Raw genomic sequence first — 25,380 nt, 5'->3', positions numbered from 1 at the left:
TATCAAAGGACCTGCTCTAATACCAATTGTTGGAAATAATACTGAGAGGGGGGGGGAATCAGTATTAATAAGTCAATAATTTTTCATTTCCATTATCAGATTTATATACACTACTTCAGCGAAGGGAACTCGCATGTGCACGCAACTGTTCTTAAGGCAACTAGCGTATATCTAGTGAACTTATGATTCAGTTAATTCATCATATGTTTAATCTGTGCATCAGTACTTTGTTAAACATTAAACAATAACCATGTTCAGTTAATAACAGAATGAACCATCACACATAAGCAACACACATGAACACCAAGATTTAAGGTGGAAACCCAATGTGGGTGAAAACCACCTGCTGTTGTCGTCTTTGTCTTCATTTAATAATAAAAAAATTTGTTTACAACATTGCACTGGTGTAGACTCATACCAGTACACAGGCTTCTACTTGCAGAAGGTTACAACCTTCTCTCGTTCTCCAGCTTCTACTGGAAGGGAGCTACAACCCTCTAGCTATTTTACTATCCTATATGTTTACTAGTACGTAGGCACCGACCTATAGAAGGCTACAACCTTCTTTCTTCCTCTAGGGACCACGTTTCATAAATTTTTAGACTGGATGCTCCTGGTACACAACAATACACATGAAGGCCTCGTTTCATCCAATTTTCATACTAAGCCCATCACCAACAATTAAGCTCAAAATCAATCACCAATGCAATACAACCATCAAATACATCTGCATTAACTGATCAATGAAACTCAATTATCAATCTCTGAATCGTCCACAACTGAATCACTAAAAGCCCATCATCACTGAAGCAAATCACGATCAATCAATCTAAACATTCAGTGTACTATCATCAAAACACAGTGATGAAAACACACAGCAGAACCCAGAATTCTGCAACAACAGCCAGATTCAACTGCAACTTCAAATATCATATTTCATAATGTATATGCTACTTAGATGTGTTGAACCAGCGTGTATACACGCTTTTATCAAAGCCAACCAGCGTACATATCTGCAAATATTAATTCATAATTTTGCAGCTATTCCGGACTTCATTAACACATGCGTCAATAATCAGATCTAGACTACATAATCAAACCACATAATGATAATTCATTTCAAGCCTTAAGATCCTGATCCATCATTAGATCTTATCTATCATCAACCGCTACGGTTCATCCTTGGTTCAGATCAAGCAAAGCACCATAAGCCGATAACCTGCATACTAGATCTCATGCTTCATCAGATATTCAATACTTGCACACCTTGGCCTAATGATCTTTTCCTCCTTATATAGTTTTATGCCTTTCTCAATACCATTGACCAAAACCACTTAGAACCAATACCTTGGACCAAATACCTAGAGTCAATACCTCGGACCAAATACCTTGGGTCAAATACCTTGGACCAAATACCTCAGACCAAAAACTTAGTTTTTCAACATGTATGAGTTCTTCCTTCTGTGAAAGTGCGTGTGTACGTATATGCTTCTTTTATTCAATAAACCTACATGTATACGCAGCTTGGACAAGGTGAACCTATGTATACCTCTTACTTCATTCTTTGGAGTCTGATCTGTAATCCTTTGCTATTAACCTACTGTACTGTGAACTGTCATCTAAGAGAGTTGTCATTGTACATTACTTCTGAACTGATTCCTTTGAACTGCCCTACATTTTGTCACATCTGTAAACACAACTGTCATGCATTCTGTCACATCTAATATCTCTCGTGTAGATTCATCTAGTTACCATATACAAGTGAGTTGTTCTGCTACAAGTGGGTTGCCATCAAGTACAACACATGCATCATAATTCCAACAGGAACATGCATCTGATTTTGAAGCCTTCAACTCGGCCACCAGCGACTGCTTGGTTCGATACTCACTTGTGTTGTGAGTGGGGCTCTTATGGAACTCACACCACTTCCTTGTGTCCTTCTTCGACCTCATGGTGTTGTTCTTTTCTTGTGGCTTCGACGGATTGTCTTGGGTTGCCCCATCTTGGCTCTGTCCTTGGTTCTGCGATTTGGGGAAGCCTTTCCCTTGCTTCGGATTTGCAGGTTCGAGGTTTCGCTTCTTTTGTTTGAACTTCTGCTCGATTTTGATAGCATATTAGTACGTCGTGCCGAGCGAGGAGATGTTCAGGAACTCCATCTCTTCCTAAATGTATCTGTGTAGGCAGCCGCGGTACTTGAGTACCAAATGCAACTCAAAGTCCTTGATATCCAATTGTGTGCAAAGGGTATGAAAAATGTTTGTGAACTTCGGCACATCTTGGTCCCTTCCCTGCCGTAGCGTGGTCCACTTTATGTATTTGTCGACAGAGTAGTACTGCTCCTTGACGGCATCCCGAAATGAATTACAAGTGGGTGCGGCTTAAAATAGTGAGCCCGTACTTTTATCCTTCTGCTCGTAGTAGGTTTCCCACTAGTCCTTGACGTGGGGGGATTCTTTGAGAAGAACGAAAATAATCTTTTCCCGACTGGAAAAATCATGAATATAAAAATACCCTTCTAGCAGATTTAACCATTTATCTACGGCATCTACGTTTATTTGACCCTCGAATATGGGAATTTCAAAATTAACTTGTACCATAAAGGGTGTGGCGTTTCCAGAGTAGTTGTTAGAAGCCGATGCGTCGCCTCTAGGTAGTCGCTGAAGGATCTCAGCAAAGTTGTCCATCATCGCGTTCCTTTGTCGCTCGAGGGCTTCTTCGAGCAAGATTTTGATAGGATCTCCTGCCCCCTTGTCTTTCTTTTCATCCGCCATGGGAGGCCGTCAGGATTTGCGAGGCTAGTCTTGCAAAGGTTCTACCAGTTCAAGCTCTAACTCCTTATATCTTGACCTTGTTGGGGACATGCAAAGAAAAAAAAAGAAAAAGCAGACCGCTCTGATACCACTGATCTGGATTTAAACAGGAACGCAACAAATTACAGAGATAGTCATAAATACACAGATGCAGCGGAAATAATACTTCATTTCATTACTATAAAATACTGAAATACGCTTACAAACAGAAATGGAAATAAACCAACTAGGGCGATGGTAGCTTATCTCTGAGAAGAGATGTGGCGGCTACATGCCTCTGAACTGTGTTACAATGAGGCTCGAAGGCCTATTTATTGTTGAAAAACAATGGAAAACCCTAAACATCCAAAAACCTAACCCTAGAAGATGAAACGCCAAACTGTTGGCCCCGTTTTGGGTAAATTGGTACATAAACTTTTTGGGTAAATTGGTACATAAATTGGTACATAAACTTCTCCGTTTGACGCGCACAATAGCTCATTAGAAAGATTTATATGAGGACTACAGCTTTGGGAATAGAAACATTGATCTATAGACCCATGTTGCTGCCAAATTTCCCAAAAAACGTCATTTAGGGCCTCAAAATGGCTCTGGAAGTTCAAGACCCGAAAAACTGCTACAAATAGTAAATTGTGCTACAATTTAGGAAACTGCAAGAGACAGTTGTGGGGGTCCAAGTGGGATAGGTGGGTGGCTGCCAGCATCCACCTGGATCAGCAACATTGTGTATCTTATCAGCATTGTTATCAATATGATATTGTACATCTCCTTGTTTCTCAAGATAATCCTCATCTTCATTTATATCATTTTCATCGGAATCATTATCTTGACCATTTTTTGCAACATATTCATTTTCCTTATCATCATTCTGGTCAAAATCTTCTTTTCATGCTTCACCTTGTTTCTTTTCTTCATTGTTGCTATTACCTTCCTTATTATTGAATTCCTTTCGATATGCTTTAACTTAATCGCTAAAATGCTTCTTGAATTTTACTAAACTGCTCAACACCATCAGGACGTGAATGTAATGGCACATTGTGTAGAGAACAACGTTCAAAGACCCGCATGATTATATTGTGTGCCATGGCTGTGATACCACTAAAGCATAAACATTGATAGTTTGTAGACTTGAATGTAAAAATACACAAGAGGTATTTGTAATAATAACTTATTATATATATAAAATGTATAAGTGATGAATGTTACAATGAGGACCCACATATATATACATAAGCAGGTGTCCTTTCATGACCGGGCATGTCTTTTAGACATGCCTTTTTACTTATCTAATGACTTCTTAACATAATCAGTACTTGATTACTTAGTATTTATATTATTTATATTTATTTATTTTGTTATGAATTATATTCATAACACTCGATTTCCTCAGCAAACCTTGCCCCAGAAAATCAAATTCTTGATCTCTCTTGGTGTGTCTCCAACTGACCCTCAAGCATCTTCTTATACTTTTCCTGTTGACGATTCAATGATCGAGATTAATTCCCTAATCAGCAACTAAGATTAGAACTGGCTTGATCCTCGTCACTTAGAACTTTCTCACCCATTTTATATTAATATACATTAATATTTTTATTTTCCTAAGTTTAGACTTAGGGACCCATTAAAGATATTAATTATTTTAATATCTCTTCTTCTGGGTGGAATTTCTCCAAATGATTTCTGGATCTTGGAGATCTCATGTGTCTTAGCCTCTCCACCAATTCAAATGACCAAACTACCTCTATCAATCACTCCTACTGCTCCAAGATGACTAAACTTAGCCTCACCAACAAACTGCCTTCTAGCAATGCTTTGCCACACCAAATATCACTACACATAAGTTCTTTAAAGGGTTCTCTCTAACATTGACAAGACTGCTCCTTTATCACTATACTTAGGGTTTATCTAACAACCTTTTAACAGTCCCTTTACTTCTCAAAGGATCATTGTACACAAGGCTTCATTTAGCAACCTTCGCATGAATGAAATGCCCACTTGCATTCACTAAACTTGTGCTACAAACAACCAACCCTCACATAGTCCCTAAACGCACCTTAAGATGACTGATGTGTTGGAATTTCTAAGTCTAACCCGTTAGAAATTCTTCCTGCACTGTCTGGTTTATTTTACCTACTTGTTTAATTACTTAACGAGTTATTTAACCATATAAACACTTGAAATAAATACAAGTACAGTCTCAACCATCTACAAATCATCAACTGAAAGAATAGACAAACACCCAACGACACCGTTATTTTTGGACAATTGTCCCCGGAAAAACCCAACTTGGGAAAACTGATGCAACAGTTCTGAGGGTTTTATTATTAAGCAGCTTTCTTGAGTACAACTGGGTGCCAAACTGGCTCACCCAACAGAGAAATCAATCTGGAAGTAATACCTCTTTGCAGAAGCAGATATTCGGCAAGTCTCCTCCACAAAAAACTCTCCAACGCCTCTCTGAGGCTTTGTGTCAGCCCTCCTGGCCTCTGCGTCAGCCTGGAACCCTCTATGTCAACGTTCTGATGCTTTATGCAGGCTCTCTGGCCCTCTGCGTCACTCATGTAGGCCTTGGTAGCCTCTGCGCAATCCCTCTGGCCCTTTGTGTGGCTCCTACTGGCTCTGCGTAGCCTCCTCTGGCTCTGCACTGGTCCTTCAGCACTATCTTTGCCCCTCGTTGCAACTCAAACCACTTGTTTGATTTCTCTCAGCAAACCCAGCTCGAAAAAATTGAACTGACTAATCAATCTTGGTGTATCTCCAACTAACCCTCAAACCTCCTCTTATACTTTTTTTGTTGAGTCTTCAACGGCCGAGATTAAATCTCTAATCAATGGCTAAGATTAGATTTTGCTTGATCCATGTCATTTAGAACATTCTCACCTAGTTTTATATTAATACCCATTAATATTTTTCTTTTCCTAAGTTTAGACTTAGGAACCCATTAAAAATATTAATTATTTTTAATATCTCTCTAACCGGGTGGAATTTCCCCAAACCATTTCTTGGTCTTAGAGATCTCATGTGCTTTAGCCTCTCCTCCAATTTTCATGGCTAGAGCACATTCGATGCTACCCCAAATCAACACTCCCTCTTAGCGCGGAATGTGCTCTAGTAATGCTCCACCACTGAACATCACTCTGATCCTCCGGCACCAGCACCTGTGCTGATGTTTGGGCTGCTGCCCAACATCCTCTGCACTACTGCCTCCTATGCTGCTGCCCATGGCTCTGCCACTACCAATGCTACATTTGTACTGCAACTACCTCTACATCTATGTTGCTGCTAGTCCTTTCTCCCAACACTGCATCTGCACTGCAGCCTTCTCTCATCATGCTGCTCGTGCTGCCCATAGCACTACTACTGCTACTGCTGCACTGCAACTCAGTTACTGAGACGTTGGTCACTGATCTACCCAACGACTGACATCCTTGTAAGGCTAGAAGCCCTCTTGATTTTGAAGCTCTCTCTGTTGCTATCATGTGCTCCCTCTGCACTACTGTAACAACTTTGTGCCTCTTGCACTGCTACAAACACCTTTGTGCCTTCCTGCACTGCTGCAAACTCCTTTGTGCCTCTCACACTCCTGCAACCCCCAGTGCGCTACTATAGATCCCTGCACTCTAGCAATGTTTTGCCGCTCCATCCGCATCTTGCTTCTGCCGACATCCGTCATCCTGCTACTGTCTTTCTTAGGGTTCCTGTAGCCTAATATGATCCAAGAGTTTGGGTACCTCAAGGATCCTACCCTACATCTTCTGTAGTCCTCCTGACTACAACCCGATGTCTCCCCACCTCTTCTCTAGAGGTTAATGAGCACACATGGCACAGTCGTCATAAGTCTCTACTTCCTTCTCTGCCTTAGTCAGTGCTGCCTTGGAGTTAGAAGCTTCTCCCTTATTCTTCTTCTTGGGACGTTGGGTTGCATAATGACCCAGCTCCCCACAATGGAAGCACTTTATCTTGGAGATGTCCTTCTTCCTCTTCCCTTGCTGTCTCGCAGATGCCAGAGCCGCATCCTCTTCCTCCTTTTTCTTGATTCGACCACCTTTACTACTACTTCCCGTCTTGGTCAGTCGTCTAATCTCTTCTTGGCGAAGAGCTACCTACATATCTTCCCAACCTAGAAGATTCGCTCTGCCCAAAATGCTTTGGACAAATGTCTCCCACTCCTCGGAGACTACGTTCAGGGCAATCCTCACCATGAACTCCTGATCCGGCGTAGCCCCTATGGAAGTAAGTTGGTCCCAAATCTCCTGCAACCTGCTGAGGAATAGAGCTATCTACTCCCCCTTCTGCATCTAATATGACCGCAGTTGATTCTCCAGTAGCATCCTCCTCTACACGGAAGTGCCTTGATACAATGTCGTTAAGGTATCCCACATCTCCTTTGTCGTATTGTTCTTGGCAATATGTTGAACTACATGATCCTTGACCCCATCAAGGATTATGCACTTTGCCTTGGCCATTTCATCCTCATACCTTTTGTTATCAGCTGGGTCGACTGGGATAGCCACAGTTCTCGAGGTGAAGGCCTTGATGCGATGTCTATCCAGAACAGGCAAGATCCTAGCCTTCCAGTTGACAAAGTTGGATGCTCCATCCAACCTGTCCTGATCCCTTAGTTCGTTCATTGCCATCTTTGCTCTTCTCTTCGACTCCCTCTAAGTCTCTACTTCCCTCCTAGAAGTTCTCTTCTCGGTTCCCTTTGAGTCTCGATTTCCCTCCTGGAAATCCTCTGCTAGACTCCCTTTGAGTCTCAATTTCCCTCCTGGAAATCCTTCTGCCAACAATCGAATCGCTCCACTCTGATCCCCTTTGCTCTTGCAACACTGATCTGGATTTCTTGGCTAGAAATCCGCCTAGGTAGCGACTCCCTCTACCTTGTTTCTGTCCCGTTAGGTACTATTCTGCTTCGACAGCAACAACACCCCACTAGCTTCACAATCCACATTCTGCCCATAGCTCCTAGGCCCTAGCAGCGAAAGAAACTGAGCCACTTAGCTCTACACAATCTCTGTAAGGCTCAATCGCTCCTCTAACCAACTGTGTCACTCCTACCTAGCTGAGCAGGATGACGTGGCTCTTCATGAGCCTCTTTTGCCTCTCACTGCTTCTGCGCTGGCCATCTCTCTGGCTTGAACTGATAACGCAAGCCCTCTGCGTCACTCCTTCTCTGCTTCTTTCTGCTTATGAACAACTTCTATCTCTCGGGACAACGATTTCTTCTACAAATTTCTTATTTCAGCTGATGCCTTCAGCTCTTCTGTGATCTACAATGCTCTGATTCCATGTTGGAATTTCTAAGTCTAACCCGTTAGAAATTCTTCCTGCATTGTTTGGTTTATTTCACCTATTTGTTTAATTACTTAACAAGTTATTTAACCATATAAATACTGAAAATAAACACAAGTACAGTCTCAACCATCTACAAATCATCAACTGAAAGAATAGACAAACACACAAGGGACACTGTTATTTTCAGACAATCGTCCCCGGAAAAACCCAACTCAGGAAAACCGGTGCAACAGTTCTGAGGGTTTTATTATTAAGCAGCTTTCTTGGGTACAATTGGGTGCCAAACTAGCTCACCCAGCAGAGAAATCAATCTGGCAGTAATACCTCATTTTGGAAGCAGATATTCAGCAAGTCTGCTCCACAAAAAACTCTCTGACGCCTCTTTGAGGCTCTACGTCAGCCCTCCTGGGCTCTGCGTCAGCCTTCTAATGCTTTGTGCATGCTCTCTAGCCCTTTGCATCACTCACGTAGACCCTGGTAGCCTCTTCGCAATCCCTCTAGCCCTTTGTGTGGCTCCTACTAGCTTTGTGTAGCCTCCTCTGACTCTGCGCTGGTCCTTCGGCACTATCTCTACCTCTCTGCTATGCACTCACTGCCCCTCGTTGCAACTCAAATCACTTGTTTAATTTCTCTCAGCAAACCTCGCTCCAGAAAATTGAACTGACTAATCAATCTTGGTGTATCTCCAACTGACCCTCAAGCGTCACCTTTTACTTTTTCTATTGAGCCTTCAACGGCCGAGATTAAATCCCTAATCAACGGCTAATATTAGATTTGACTTGATCCATGTCATTTAGAACATTCTCACCCAGTTTTATATTAATACCCATTAATATTTTTATTTATCTAAGTTTAGACTTAGGAACCCATTAAAAATATTAATTATTTTAGTATCTCTCTAGCCGGATGGAATTTCCCCAAACCATTTATGGGTCTTCGAGATCTCATGTGCTTTAGCCTCTCCACCAATTTTCATGGCTATAGCAGATCCGATGTTACTCCAAATCAACATGATGTAGGGCATATATATCTTGAAGCCCTATGGCCCTTACATAGCCAAGAGACCTAGGCTTTTACATCTCCTTTGGATGGGTTGGCATCCCTTCCTCCATGCACAGAACAGGGTGAATTTACCATACTTCTTATCAGACTTCAATGTGGCTATGTATGCACAGAAACAACCCTAACTAGGGCAAGAATCAACACAGGAAATGACCTCCTTACCTGCTAAAACAAACCTCCAACAAGGACTGAAAAACATAGAGTAAAATGTTCTCTCACCTGGGCTTAAACTTGGCCTTCAATAGACTTATGAATGACCATAAATGCACCAACTCATCCTTCCTTGAGACTTGCGGCTTCCTAAGGTATTTCGCACTTCATTGGGAAAAATTCACATGAGAAGAGATGCTTAGATTGATCCTCAACGAACTGATCTTTATTCCTTTTTATAGTGTTCCTTGGTGACGCCTTTTCACACCAAGGGTCATGACATATAACCAAGCCGACCTAACCCATCTTGCTCGAACACCAATTTCATAAGGAATAAAAATTATTTTCGTTTATATTTCACCACAACATTGATGCCCTAAGTGCCCCTTAGCCCTTCAAGGGGTGCCCTTCATGCATCCAATCAATAAACTATCAATTTTCCACCTTGGTCTTGGGCCCACAACTTTGGGTAAAAAACACATCAATTGGGTACGTTGCCCACAAAGCTCCATTTTTGTGGGTCAACTCCACACAAACCTAGTACCCCAGGGGTTATGGGAGTACCTCTCAAGCTACACATTTCAACATACACTTCATTGAATTCAGTCATGAAAAGTTAAATCTACAATTACAAGAAAACCAATAGAAAGAGAAAACTAGGTTGCAGAAAATGTGGATTTTAGTTCCATGCAAATCCCCAAAATGCACTGAAACATGTAATTGTGTTTTACATGTGCTAGAAATGTATGAAAAGCATATCGCGGTTTGGAAACACCAAATGAGATGCCACAATAAGTTTCAATACTATTTCAAGCTAAAAAAAGGAGTGTGTCATTTTTTCTTGGGCATTTTAGATTGGGAGTTGACCATGTAGACCTATGGTTGTCTTTAACTCATCCAAACCCTAATTCAAGGCCAATTAAAGGTTATGAAACTTCTAGAAACTTCTAACAGAAGGAAGAGGATCTTATCTATGTGCAACCTTCACTTTTCATCTTGTAGGGATCTAGAATAGAAAAATTGACCTTAAGAATATTGGGATGTGGATTTAGAATTCCCTGAGTTGGAAATTCCTTTTGCTGCACTGATTCTTGAGAAACCTACAACTGAAATTTGAAATACTTCTTCCACTCCACAATCCATTGTTGAATGTTCATCTTGTTCTATTTTTCTTGATGAATACGAAGATGAGGATGATGATTGGTATCGTACAAACTTGCACTTCTTAAGATAAAGTCATAAAAGCTTAAGTGTGATCAGAGTGAAACTAGGAGGGGGCCACTATCATCTCACCAACCCTCTTCTACATTTAGGGCAATGAGTTGGAAGGTGATGTGAAGAGTAAATCCAATAATATGGTCTTGAAAGAATGTTACAGTTTGGTTTGAAGAAAGGAATATAGACTTGTGCCTTATCCTACTACTATTTTTGGGGGGCATATGCAATCAAGTAAGGATTCCCTTGGGGGAAATCCAATGGATCTAGCGCAATATCTAGGGCTATCCACTACTAACCTTAGAATATCCACCTAATATCTTACAACATCCAAGAGGTTTAGGCAAAGATTCTCCACTAGAATTATTCCTAGGGTTTGCAAGAGGGGATTCATCCAAAAAGAAACCAAGTGAATGCTCCTATCCACCAAGAAAGCACAATTACATTTAATAATCATCCATGCATAAATCCAACAAGATTAGTGAGACTTCTCATTAAATGAAGATCATCCATTAACCCTAGCCTTGAAAATCCATGAAGGTGACAAAATCATGCATAAAACCATCTCCAAAAGAAGTTGCTCTAGTCATATTTCTGCAACCTTTTAGAAAATGAGATAAGTAGTAGAAATTTCAGAACTCACTAAGGGATTTCTCCCCAAGTCCATCCTTGAGAAAAATTGAAGAAGTGCATCTCTATTTATAAGTGATGCTTAACTTCCTTTACATTAAAATATTAATTTCCAAAGTAAAATCCTCTAATCTAGTTTGTGGAGGGGCAAAACACTCTCTTCTTCAATTAATTAATCTAAAATACATGTGGGCTATTCAAGCCACATGTACAATAATTAAATGAGGAAAACCCTCCAAAAGTTAGATGTCTCCTTGATTAAGGGAAAGCTATAACTTTTAAAATGCCATATAGTCCCCAAAGGAGCTCCAAATATGTGTATCTCTTCCATTAATTATGCAAACTACACATGCAAATCTTCCTCCATCAACCATACTTGAGAGTGATAAAGTTCTTTGACCCCAACCTAGCAAGTGATCTCATGAATGGGGCAACCCTTTTTCTTCAACGTAAACACCAATTACATGGACCAAATTTTGTGCAAACAAGGGGTTGGTCTTGGCCCATATAAGCATTTGCGGTGGGCTTCAAATTATCATTTGGATTAGCCTGTGCAAAATTTCCTATATATTTGTTGAAGCTTGTGGTAGCTTCAGAAGCAATTCTGCATAAGCTTGGTGTTTTAGAATGTAGAAGATGATTTATTGCCTCTTTAGGTGCTTGCGTGGACTCTGGAGTAAGTGATCTATGTCTTCTTTCCTAAGTCTAACTTAGGGAAAGTACAATAATTAAAGTGACTTAGAAATGATCTCAACCATTGATTTCCTAGATCTTCTAGAAGCAAGATTAGGGTTAGGCTTTTTGGTTTGATGAAAGTTATAAAATAAGCCTAAGGAAGAAGTGAAGACACACAAGTGGAGAAAGTGATTTTCTCTAGAGAAGGAACCTCAACTACACTATGGTGCACAAAGGAGGAATAATGCAAGTGGATTCGAGAGATTTCCATGACATTGGATTGTTGGAGAGGCCGAATTTCTTGGGGCATAGAGGTTGTTCGAGGGGAAGGTGCAGTGTCAAGTTGCTGGTGAGAGGTGGACTAAAATTCTCTAGGCTGAATTTCTTAAGGGGCTAATTTCTAATGGGTTGAAATTCCTAGGGTTGAATTCTTCCGGGGGTGAGTTGCAGGTTCTAGTCAATGCATATTTCCTTGTAATTTTTTATTTCAGTCAAAACCTTGATTTTCCTAATATTAAATAATGAAGGAAAATTTTTGGGGGTGTTTATCTGTTGTAATGTGTGATTGCTCTCTCCATGATTTTATTTCTACTATATATAAATTTCTAGAAGTTAGAATATTAGTGATTTTATTTTTCAACAATTCAGAATTTATTTGGATAGTAAAATAAATTTAATGGAATAAATAATTGTTGTGAAAAAATAAATATGGGCTAGTATTAGGAGATTTAATATGGTATCAAAGCTCTAGAAAACTTTGAAAGATAAATTCGAGATCACTAGGGTTTGTAGCACCGAATTTCTTCTTTTTACTATAGCAAAATTATTTGTAATTTTGCAACTAGGGTTTTGTGGCCAAGTTACTAGGTTGATTTGTGAGATGGCATCACTAAGTGGTTTGAGATATGAAAACTGGTTGGATGGGACTGCTAACTTCAATCATTTGGAGGAGCAGATAACCGTAGTTTTAAAAACGAATGGTTTGTGGAATTTCGTGAAAACAGATATCCAGGTTCCTTCAAATCCAAATCAAGGATTTGAAAGAAATGGGTATAATTTTGGATGGTGCGAGGGATCATATAATTCCTCATATATCAGGGAAGGACACAACACACCAAATGTGGGTAGCCCTAACCAGTGTTTATCATAGTACAAACAGTAAGATGGTGTTGTGGGAAAAATTAAACAACATTAATATTAACCCATGTTGCTTGGGAGCGGGAGCGGGAGCGGGGAGCGAGAGCGAAAACAGGAGCGGGAGCGACCATTTTCAGAAGCTCCCGGTTTGGGAGCGAATCCGGGAGCGATTTTTTTAAAATATATATATTTTTTATATTTTTTAATTTTTGATACATATATGTCAACAAAAACATGTAGAATGATGAATTAGAAAAAACATAGATTGATCATTGAACCATATCACATCAATCATCTAGAAATTATAATCGTCATCAACCATGTCCACAAGTTAGTAAAATACATATTACAACTGCAACATATTGAGTCTCATGAATCATGATTCATCAAATTCAATCTTAAAGTTTCAACTTCAAGCTTTCAAAATTGAAAATTCAATAACATTTATCATCATTGATCACCAAAGTTGTACTTGTAAGCTAAGTTTAACCATTACAAGAAGTAATATCTAAGATATTTCTAAGTCCTAACTTCTAACTGTTAACATGATATGAAATGTTATAAATTTATAAAATGAAACATGAATAATGAAATGAAATTAAACAACTTTTTAAATAATGAATCCATACGGGTGAGGATAGTTTTAGGTAGAGGAGGAATGACCTGTTGTAGAGTTTTATGAACCCAACGTTTCGGACTACCAAGTGAGTCCATCATCAGGGGAGAATGCGTCAATGGATATTCTTAAAATCATAATGATGTATCCAAGAGCTATAATTAGGGTATATATATAAGTTATTAAAACAAAAGAAATAATAAAATAGGTCGGCTCTTATCTTTTTATTTAATTAATTAATTAAATTATTTATTATTATTATTATTATTTTTAATTAATTAATTAATTTATTCAAGGGGATAACTTAATCAAATAATTTTATTATCTATAGAATTAATTATTATGTTTATTAATTCTATTAAATAATTGGTTCAATTGATTCATTAATTTGTTTAAATAATATATTAATTTGTTTGATTAATCAAATTAATTAATTTAATTATGTATTCTTTATTAATATGTTTATTCATTTATTTACATTATTAATTTATTAATTTGATTAATTAATTCATTAATTAATAAGTTTACAGGGATTGATTAATTACTTATTTTTCTATTTCTTGAATTAATTATTAGGTTTAATAAATTTATGAAAAATTATTTTTTATTTTTTATTTTATATTTTTTTTTAATTGATTAATTACTATGTTTTACTAATTAACTAATTTTTGATAGTTAATTAAACGAATAGATTAGTTAACAAATTTATTATTATTATTATTATTATTATTATATTATTTTTTAATAAGTTTATTAATTTAATTTAATGTACTTATTTCTTTGTTTAATTATTTATTTATTTGATTAATTTGTTTTATTTATTTGATTAATTTGTTTTATTTGCTTAATTTATTTATTTATTTATTTATTTTTATTTTTTTTTTTTTTTTTTTTTTTTATAACTTATTTATTTATTTATTTTTTATTTTTTGGTTTTAGTGAGTTATTTATCTATAATTTCTAAAGTTTATTTTTTATTATTATTATTATTATTATTATTATTATTATTTTTTTTTTTAAGATTTCAGTAATTACACCTATATGCATTCTATTAGTTATTTTTTTAATGATGTCAATGATTATATGTGAAGAAATCTATTACTAAATTATGTTTATGATTTTTAATTAAATGTATTGTTTAAGGAGGATATTACATAATTGATGATTTTATTATTTGTTTATTTTTACCTTTTTAAAGTTTTTTAAGGGAATATAGTTAATTATTGGCTTTTAAGGTTTCAATTAACGGTTTCCAAGTGTTGCTTAGTTTTAATCTATCGTCCCGGTTTAGGTTATTCTTCATTTTTTCTATTTCAATGGCTTCCTTGATTTTCCTTTTGAGATAGTGGTCTTCTTTTCTAACCAGTTTGACGTCTTCTATGCAGATGTAATGAGAGGAAGAGTGAACATGTTCAGCTAAGGCTGATTTAGAAGTCCTTTCTCTTCTTAGGAAAGCAGTGTGTTCTTTAATTCTAATATTAAGAGACCTACCCGTTTCGTCTATGTATTCTTTACCGCATGAGCAAGGAATCACATAAACACCTTTTTGATGTTTAGGGTTTATGGGATCCTTGACAGAGTTGAATAATTGTCTGATAGTATTAGCAGGGGTGAATGCTACATTAATGTTATGTTTATTAAGAATTTTAGAGATTTTATCAGTGGTTCCTTTTATGTATGGAAGGGAGACTTGAGGAGTGGATAAATTTTAATTTTTAATATCATTGTTATCTTGTTTAGGGATAGGTGCATAGCTTTCTTGATGGTATTTCTATTGTAGCCATTTAGTTCAAACACCTTGTGAAGATGGTTAAGCTCATCATTTAGATGGTCTGCATCAGATATTTTGGCCGCCCTAGTAGTTAAGGTCCTAATGATGCCAATCTTCTGTTTAGGGTGGTGATGGGAATTTGCATGAAGATATCTTTCTGTATGGGTTTTCTTTCTGTAGACTTGGAAACCAAGAGACCCATCTCTTTTAGTTAGAAGGATATCAAGAAAGGGAAGTTGGTTGTTGTTTTCAATTTCAATAGTGAATTTTATATGGTCAGAGAGGCTATTTAAGTGATTGAGGAATAGGTCAAGTTTTTCTTTTCCATGACTCCACTTGGCAAATATGTCGTCAACAAACCTTTTCCATTCTTCAGGGGTGTAATGAAACAACTTTAGTCTTTCATGAAGCATCATATTCATAATTCACATCATTACCAATGAGTTATAATTGCCAAGGCCCAACTTCAAACTTCAAATATTCATTGTCACAGTGATATATTGTTTACAAAAAATATCATTATGATATGAAAGAGTCAAGAGTCAAGAGTCAAGGACTCAAAACTCAACAGTTATGAAAACTAAAGTCTAATAGAAACTAAAAAAGACAAGTAAACTATAAATCTACATGTGGCCCTTGCCACGAGAGTCTCCAGGAGTATAAGCAAGTCGTGGTGGTCTTCTAGGAGTCTCCCGCACAGACCGACGACCAAAACTAGAACCTCCACGTGAGGTGTAGATGGAGGTGGCGACAGCAAAGGAACAAGACTTGGACCTCGAGCACTGCTACTGGATGGTGGAGGTGGAGGTGGAGGTGGCATGGCTGCTGCAACTGCTTCATCTTCATCCCTTACAAGTTCCTCTTCCAGTTCTTCAATATGTACAATGCCATCCTCCAAATTGTCATCCTCTGGGTGATTGTCCCAAATTTTATATGTGGGATCCTCATAAGCCCGATCACAGTAATGACTCAACAACCTCAAGTTGTAGTGCACATAAACCAAGCTTTCTGCTCGGTTTTCATTGAGTCTGTTTATTTTCACGTTATGTATGTAGCTGTAGGTGCTCCAACACCTCTCTGAAGAAGTATTTACAACCTGTGAAAGAAATTTTTTTGCCAATTTTGGCAAAAGTCTGTGGCCGCCGTATGTTTTCCACCATGTGAAAGTATCAAATCTATCTCTGTCGTCCATTGCATGGAAGTTACCATACAAACCAGTGCCACTGAAGTATCTGCGGATTTCAAAGCGCAAAGCTGCACATTCCTCCCTGTCGAGTACCAACTTTTATAATGCTTCCAAATATCCTTTAGTTACCTCTGGATCTAAATGGGGTTTGGTCCTAACCCCACCCCCTGCTGCAGGTTGGCTCAAACAAGATGTAGAGTAGTATTTTGGCGTAAGGATATACGCCAAGCAATGTAGTGGAAGATTAAGTCTATTCCACCGTTCACACACAATCATGAATCAATTTGTACAAGTTGGGATCTCTGTTATGAACAATATTTTTTATTTCCCCCAACATGGTATCCATCTGCTCATACACCTCGCCAATCACTGGTTTGTCTGTATCTTCAAACCCAATCATGTGATAAATGGGCTTGGTGAAATCCAATACTTGCCTCACACTTGTCCAAAACTGACCATCAAGAGTGGCCTCCTCCACCATTTCAAAACCTCCCATGTCAGCTGCATTTGTAGCCCTTTCCTTTAATACCTACCAATGTGGACTTGATACCATGCTAGCCAATGCCTCTCTTACCTTCAAAAGGCACCTGAAGGTGAGGTAATAGCTACGAAATCTGGTCTTCGCAATCTTCAACAACTCCAATCTTGAGTGACTGCGGAAAAGGCCATGGGTATTGCTATGATTTGTAATAAATTTTATCATTTGTTTGCCTTTCTTGTACAAATCACCAATCCATTGGTATTGTTCATTTTTGTTCTTGACAATATCATGCAACAGAAAGTTCAATGTGTGAACCAAACATCCAAACCAAAATATGTTGGGGTATTTATCCTCAATAATTGCTCCCGCTGCCTTACAATTAGGAGCATTATCAGTGATGACATTGTATGGCCCAATACGCTCAATTGTTTCAAGTAATGCTTCTACAATGTTGATGGCGGTCTTGAACTTGTCTGAGTAATCATGTGCAGTTACAAAGATGGGACCACTAACAGACACAGCAAGAACACTTATCAATGGCTTGCCTTTTACATTTGTCCATCCATCAGATACAATGGACACCCCATGGTCAGTCCAAGAACTTGTCATTCTATTCAAAGAATGTGATATTTTTGCTTTTTCATGATCAAGGCCATCGGTTCTTGCCTTGTCATACCCAGGGCTCTTGTATCCTTTAGGGGCATCATTTATGGCAGAAACCATTTCGTGCCAATAAGGTGAGCGAAGAACATTGAATGGTATCCCACATGCATAGAGAAACCTGTAAACCTTTGAATCCACATCATTCCTACACCCCTCATCAAGGAAATCTGATATGGTTCTACGCCTTAAAGATGATGACCCTGTGCCTCCATATCCACTGCCTTGGGAGGATGCTGAAGGAGTTCTTTGTGATTGTGAGCTTGGTTCAAAGAAACCCCTTGATTTTTTTGATTTGTATTGGGCTTCCTCCTCTTCCCTTATGTATTTGGCTCTATCCGCTGCTGACACTGCTGTACAAGTTTTGATTCCTATTTGTTTGTCTCCATCCCATGGCCTTTTCCCAGAGGTGTCTTCTAGCACAGGTGTATGAACCTGTGTAATCAGTGTTGCAATGGGGGCAATGAAATTTAGTGGTTCCACCCCCTCCCTGTTTCAGCCCTGTTAACATATTTCCACAATGGCGTTTGGTCTTGTTTAGTTTTTTGAGGGTCATGTTCACCCTCCTCCAGCTCCTCCTCACCGGGGTTTTCACCAATTTGACTTTCTCCAGCTTCTTCATCCCCCTCTTCAGTTTTGCCCCTCCGTTTCCTACTCTCCAGCACCATAATAACCATAAAAGGGACCAGGAAGAGGAAAATGCCAAAAAATATAGCCAGGTCCATGGTGTTTGATGTTTGTAGGCTTTTGATTCTTGAATCTGCAAATTAATTTAATTTATTGGGATTAATTAATTTAATTTGAATTCATGATTTTTAAACTCAATAAACTAAATTAAATTAACTAAATTACTATTTAACTAAATTAAACTAACTAAACTAACTAAATTACTAAGTTACTTACCTCGGCAGGCTTGCTCCTCGCTCCTCGGCACTTGCTCTTCGCTCCTCAGCACTTGCTCCTCACTTCTCCTTGCTCCTTTGCTCTTGCTCTTGCTCAATGAAGTGATAATGAAATTTTTTTAGGCCCATTGGGCTTTTAAAACAAAAGAAAAATTTTAAAATTGGATTTTTTTTGGCGTCCACGGATTTTTTTTCCATCGGATCGCTCCCAGTGCCCGTCGAAACGCTCCTGGAGCAATTTTTTAATGCCTGGGAGCGATCGCTCCCGGGCGTTAAAAATCGCTCCGGGAATGACGGAGCGACCGCTCCCTAAAACGCTCCCGAAAATGGCAAGGAGCGCAAATTTTTTTTGGGAGCGCGCTCCGGAGCCGCTCCCGCCCGGAGCGGGTTCAGGGGGGGCGCTCCCCCGCAACTATGATATTAACAAATTAGAGATCATAACATCTCAGCTCACAAGGATTCGACAAGCTCATGATCACAAGCCTTCATTTGTTGGAGAGGTTATGAATGATTTGTAGCTTGAGAAAGTAGCTCTGAAAGGATGTGCCAAGTATCGGATCACCTTTGTGGATAGGATCCTAGCTAGGCAACGACTCCCTGATTAGGGCCAGTTGTGTGATGATATCATCTAGAAGGAGATTTGGGAGAATTCATTAATCAGACAACATCGAAAGAGTGTTGATGAGAAAGAGGAGCTTGCTCTTGTTGCGCAAGCGAAAAAGAGCAAAGGAAGACCAAGCAGTACCAAAGTGTAGGTGGACCTTCACATGGTAAAAGGAGAAGAACATGAGCAAAGTCAAGTGCTTTGGATGTCACAAATTCAAGCATTTTTCTAGTTAGTGTCCAAACAGGGAGAAGGGCAAGGGAAAGACAACCACAATAGCCACAAGTTGGATGAGAAGTTTGAGAAGAACTTCACTTTGGTATTATTCCTTTCTGGAACCGTCGCGAGAGGTGTTTGGTTTGTGGACAGTGGAGCATTTTGTCACATGAAGGGATCTTGAGACATTTTCACCAACATGACCACAGAGCCTAGCGATATACATGTAGAGCTTGGTGATGATACCAAGTATGCAGTACAAGGCATTGGTATCATTGAGTTTCAAATGGACTCAAGAGGTATCATGGAGGTGAATGAAGTGTTGTTTGTATTGGGTTTGTAAAAGAATCTCATATCAATTTTGGCCATGGAGGAAGGAGGACTACAGGTCAACTTCATGGGAGGTGAAGTGGTTGTTGGGCCAAAAGGAGCTGATCCCAACAAGAGGTGGGTAATTGGGATAAGGGAGAAGAATCTCTATCTGTTGAGAGGACAACCAATGAATGCTCTCATACATGAAATGAAAGCCATAACAATTTATGGCATGGGAGGACAGGACACCTACACTACAGGGTTCTTCTTGTGTTACGAAAAATGGTTACAGGTTTTTCGAAGATCAAGGTGGAGCAAGAGAGAGTGTGTAAACGGTGTGTGCTTGGCAAGCAGGCCAAGGCTACGTTTTCTCGCAGTGAGACTAGGTTCAGGGGTGTGTTGGACTTGGTGCATTTAGGCATTTGTGGTCCTATGTCAATTGAATCAATCACAGGAGCATTGTAATTTGCGACATCCATAGATGATTTTCCAGGAAGACTTGGATCTACTTCTTGAAGACCAAGGGTGAGGTCTCCGGTCGGTTTCATGAGTTTAAAGCTCTTGTGGAGAACCAGGCCGGGAAAAGGATTAAGGTGTTGAGATCGGATAATGGGGGTAAGTACTCAGTATACCTCCGAATGAGTTCCAGGATTTTTGTAGGGCAGCAGGGATCAAGAAGGAGTCTACAGTACCTTACAACCCTCCGCAGAATGGTGTTGCCAAGAGTAAAAACAAGACCATAATGGAGGCAGCGAGGGAAATGATTTATGACCAGGAATTGCCAATGATTTTGTGGGCAGAGGCCTGCAATACAACTATGTATCTACAGAATAGGATTCCTCACAAAGCATTGGTGGATATTACTCCTAAGGAAATGTTCAAAGGAGTGAAGTCAGAGGTAAGTCATCAGCACATCTTTGGTAGTCCAGTTTATGTTCACACTCCTACAGAGAAAAGAAGCTGGAGCCCTTGTCAAAAGAGAGCAGCCAAAGGTATAAATGTATTGATGAGAATTTTTAGATTCGTTGGCATAAATAATTCTGGAATTTGTGTGGAGAACCCATATAAATTTCGAAATCCTAGTGAAGAAAATGCAGAAAATTTACAGCTATTTGAGGATTCTTTAATGGTTATAAATTGCATGGTGTTTGCATATTTTTCGAGCCATCTCTTTGTGCATCATTTCCTCAATGTATCATTGAAAATATTTCTGGAAAAGATATTCTTGATGCTGTAATGTGTATGGCAATAAAGGGCATTCAAGTTTTGGCTGTTTGTAGTGATTTCCAGCCATATGTAAAAGGGCAACAAGTCACAAACTTCACTAAAAAAAAAAAAAAAAATTAATAATAATGCTAATAATCAGAATTTAAAATTTCTCGTGTATTCTTCATCTTTATTGGAAGGCTGTAAAGATATATATTATATATCACAGGATTTTAGAGGAGCCCTGTCAAGTCACTTAAAATGATGTTGCACATCGAAGTCCAAAAAGTCATGCATTGGAGTATGTGGATCACCCTTTCCAAATGAAGAGGATGCAGCTTGAAGACCTTGTTTGGAGCCAGGATGAACCATATTTCTCATATCGCAGCCACATTTAGTATTTGGGTAGAAGGTTGTGGATTTTCATGCCAATCGTGGCATGATTCTAGTGTTTCTATTCATTCTCACGAGTTGGAGGTCACGCTTTGTAATGTTGACGAATGATTGATGACCAGGGTTTCAAACTTGAAGCAAAACAGCTAGGTTTTTGGTACTAGCTAATTCTTTGACCAGCATCTAGGGTGTTGTCATATGATTTCAGATTTGACTCTTCACATTTGACGTCCATGAGTTATACGCTATAACCGATGGCAATTATGAATTTTCTTAAATCTTGATGGATGAGTGATGATAATATATATGATGGTTTGATCATGATCGTAACTTGTGTATCGTATGATACACCTGGTTATGTTTAGATATGTTATCTTTGCATTATGTTTAGTTTTTGTACATTATTATAGATGTTCTCTCTCACGTATTATCTAAAATAACATTTTTTTGAAATCGAAATATTTCGTACTTTTAATGTTTCTGAGTCTTTGCCGTGTTTACTCACGAGTCTCGAGTCTTGTCCCGAGTCAAGTTTGACTCACTAGGCAAAATGAATCTTGTCCCTAGTCAAGTCTGGTGATTATGTATAGAATCTGTTTTGGCATGGAGAATGTGCAACAGGAATTGTATGGCACAAAGCAAATGAAATCAAGGTTTTAGAAACATCCCTAGAAATCCCGAAAGTGAAAAAGCTACAGCAGTGAACTAAACTCTCAAACTGAACTAAACTTTGCTTTCCAGCATAGACTAAACCTTTTATGATTGCCTTTGTACTTCTCCTACAGCATAGTTGTATTAAACTTTTCTTTCCAGCATAGACTCAAGCTTTTATGATTGCCTTTGTACTTTTCTGAGAGATGCATTTAGTTACTTGATATTTCTCTATGTCTAATTTTGAAGTCCTGTGATTGCACATCTTTCATCAACAGCAATATCTCTCTCTCTCACACATACAGCTTAATGTATCTATAAATTTTATGAGTTGTACAATTCCTATCCAGAATTTCTATGCACACGCTTGGATTCTGAAACAATTTTTTTGTAACATTCTGCATCTTCGAAAATGTGTGATTTGCCTGAGGTTTTACTGAATTGATCCCAAAATTAGGTTAATGCGGGTTCCAAATATATTGTAGCCTTTATATGTCTATTTGTGAAGCGACAGAAAGGTTGCCACTGTGAGAGTGAAGCAATCTGTGCTTTAGCATGTTTTCATGAAATTTAAAGATTCAAAGGTTAATTAGTTGTTTTTGCTTTACAATGTTACTTTTAAGATTATTTTATGATTTTGCTGTTTTCCTTTGATGCAGGCTGCAGTGACAGACATCCAAGTCTTTCCATATGGCTTCCTTACATGTGGTGGAGATGGTACAGTGAAACTATTTCAGCATATGAATCAGATTTCTGATAAGCCAACATGACAATCCACCATGTAGGCAGTTCACATAAATCAAATATCCTGAATTCTTAACTTCAACTTCCATGCTTAAGGGATAAAGAATACAAATACCATCATCTCTTTTGTCCTAAAGTTGTCTACTACTAATCAGGACAAGCAGTGATTGGGCTGAAGCTTCTTGCACTTGAAGTCAATCTGATTAGGAAGTGGTGCAATCAAATTAAAGTTACTGATCACCTCTTTGCATGACCTTGAGTTGTATTTGGGTTAAAGGAAGCAGTGGGGTGTTCGGGGTCATTCTAGAAGTTGGAAAAGAGGTTTGGAAGGTCCTGTTTTAAAATGATGGTGTAAAGATCTTCTTTTGTTAAATATCATGCATAAGATGCAATGCATCTGTATATTATGACACTACCGCTGAGACATCCAATGAGAGGCTAAATTAAAGGTATTTTGTATGTGAGATGAGAAAGGTAATATCATAGTCTTCTTGATTATGCGAAGATTCCTATCTTGATGAAATGTATCATTCAATCATTTTCAACTTTATATTAACAGATTCTTTTGGACCAAAGCAGCATCTAGTCAACACTACTATGATAAATTTCGCCTTCAAAATTCAAAAAAATACCCAAAAAACCCAAAAAAGCATTCAAAATAAAAAAATAAAAGATTAAAAAAAATAAAAATTTAAAATTTAAAAATAAATACAAAAAATTAAATAATAATAATACTTTTTAAAAATTATTATTATATTTTAAAAAAAAATTAAAAACTATTAATATATTTAAAAAATAAATAAATGAAAAATTAAATAAAAATAAAATATAAGATTATATTTAAAATTAACAAAATTTAAATAGATTTTAATTAAAAACATAAAAATAATTTAAAAATTAAGAAATAAATAAACGAAAAAACATAAGCATATGGAAGATACCCAACATTGCCTTCCCCAACACAACGTGTCGTTATTATTTAGAAACATTTGATTACAAACAAATTTAAGATTAAAAGTGCAGTTCCTTATGATATCTTGTTAAGTGAAACAAGCGCTGCTCCTATTGAAGCAATTGCTATGGTGTGAGTCATAAGGTATTTAAAAAAAATTGAGCAAATGGAAGAGGGTAGATGGCCTAAGGTTGTCTTTAATGATAGATTATGCAAGAGCAAAAAAACTTGGATGCAGCAAAATAATAAATGGTTTAGTAAATGAGGTATTTGCTTGAACGCGTGTCCCATAAACAACAAAGAGATAAAAGCTTTTGTTATGGAAAAATTCCACAAGCATACTTGAGATAAGGAGCTAGGAAGAAAGTAAAATTATTATATTGAAGTGTTTAATCTCACTCATAGTCATCAACCAAAAGCATACATAGAAGTCAATATCTCTTGGAGAACCAAAATTCTTATTGCTCAGTTAAGGACTAATTCTCATCAACTCCGTTGTGAAACAAGGCGTTGGAAAAGGCCAAACGAAGTATGGGAGGAAAGAGTATGCATTTTTTGTTCTTCCGGAAAAGTGGAATAGAAAAACATTTCATTTTTAGAATGTGAGGCCTTCAAAGACAACAGAGAAAGATATGTAGATATGTTGGCAGCTAGCTCTTGGGATAATCTATTCGATGAGGGGTTTGTCGAGAAGCTGAGAGCATTTATTTTGAAACTTCACAGAAAAATGGCCAAATACATCAAGCAGATGAAGAAGCAATTTGTCCCATAGGCTATTTGTAGCCTCGTGGACGTTTAAAATAATTTCTTTTTCTTTCTTTCTTCTGTGTTGTTGGACATCACCTCTACGTCCATGGGGTTGCACTTGTAGCTAGTCGCAAAATAAATTTCGCTTTTAAATGTTCAAAAAATACCAAAGAAAATTTTGAAAATATTAAATGATAACAAAAATAATAAAAAATAAAATAAAATAAAATTATTTTAAAAAATATTAATATAGTTTCTAAAAAATAGAAATTATTAATATGTTTTTTACAAAAATTATAAATAAAAGTTTAAATAAAAAATAATCACAATGCGTATAGCATATGGTGACAGGGTGTTAAGTTAAGAAACTTTATGGTGTAAAGGTCACTGGTTCAAAAGTCTAAGGGCAAAATTCTAGCCATGCTAAGAGTTGGTGTGGCCCAAGTCGAATGCAATCTTGGGGTGATTTTGATAGATTAGATGCTCTTGGGTCATGGTTACTCAAGCCATAGGTTAGACATGCCAATCATATTAGGAATCACATTGCCTAAAAAAAAAAACTATATAATTTAAATATGAAATAAAATTAAATACATCTTAGTTAAAAATATTTTAAAAAATTAAGAGAAGGAAAAAAAAAGAAATAACATGCGTAAAGAGGTGATGTTCGGCGTCTCCCTCCCCCAACACACTTTGCATTGTGCACTACATGCATTGTACACACTTTTTTCAATTTTTTAATTTCATGATTAATTTTTTTTTCTTTATGTATTTTTGTTAGTCGAAAATTTCTATTAAATCATTTTAAAGATACATTGTGAGAAGTTTTTTTGCCAAAAACTTTTTGTCTCATTTCTATCGGACTTGTTGGCCAAAAAGAAATCACAAACATACTTTGATAACAACAAAAGGAAACTTAAATACCACAAGCAGATAACCCACACTAACCAGAAAGTCCCAAGAAC

General features: G+C 37.6%; 1 protein-coding gene across 2 annotated transcripts in view; it reads left to right on the top strand.

Annotated features, from left to right (window-relative positions):
- The window catches only part of LOC149156812 (transducin family protein / WD-40 repeat family protein), a 440,547-nt gene extending 417,256 nt beyond the window's left edge, over positions 1-23,291 (top strand). For both annotated transcript variants that reach the window (XM_089438622.1, XM_089438623.1), the window contains exon 16: positions 22,632-23,291. In XM_089438622.1, the coding sequence (XP_089294748.1) occupies positions 22,632-22,742 (111 nt within the window). In that variant the 3' untranslated portion in view covers positions 22,743-23,291. The remainder of the gene's footprint in view (positions 1-22,631) is intronic.
- Positions 23,292-25,380: the final 2,089 nt, after the last annotated feature.

The sequence above is a fragment of the Pinus tabuliformis genome, chromosome 9 (assembly GCF_031772625.1).
Source record: "Pinus tabuliformis cultivar Carrire ecotype Pingquan chromosome 9, CPIR1, whole genome shotgun sequence".
Lineage (NCBI taxonomy): Eukaryota > Viridiplantae > Streptophyta > Pinopsida > Pinales > Pinaceae > Pinus > Pinus tabuliformis.
Note: the sequence above shows the minus strand (reverse complement) of the source record. Positions and strands in the feature narration are given on the sequence as shown.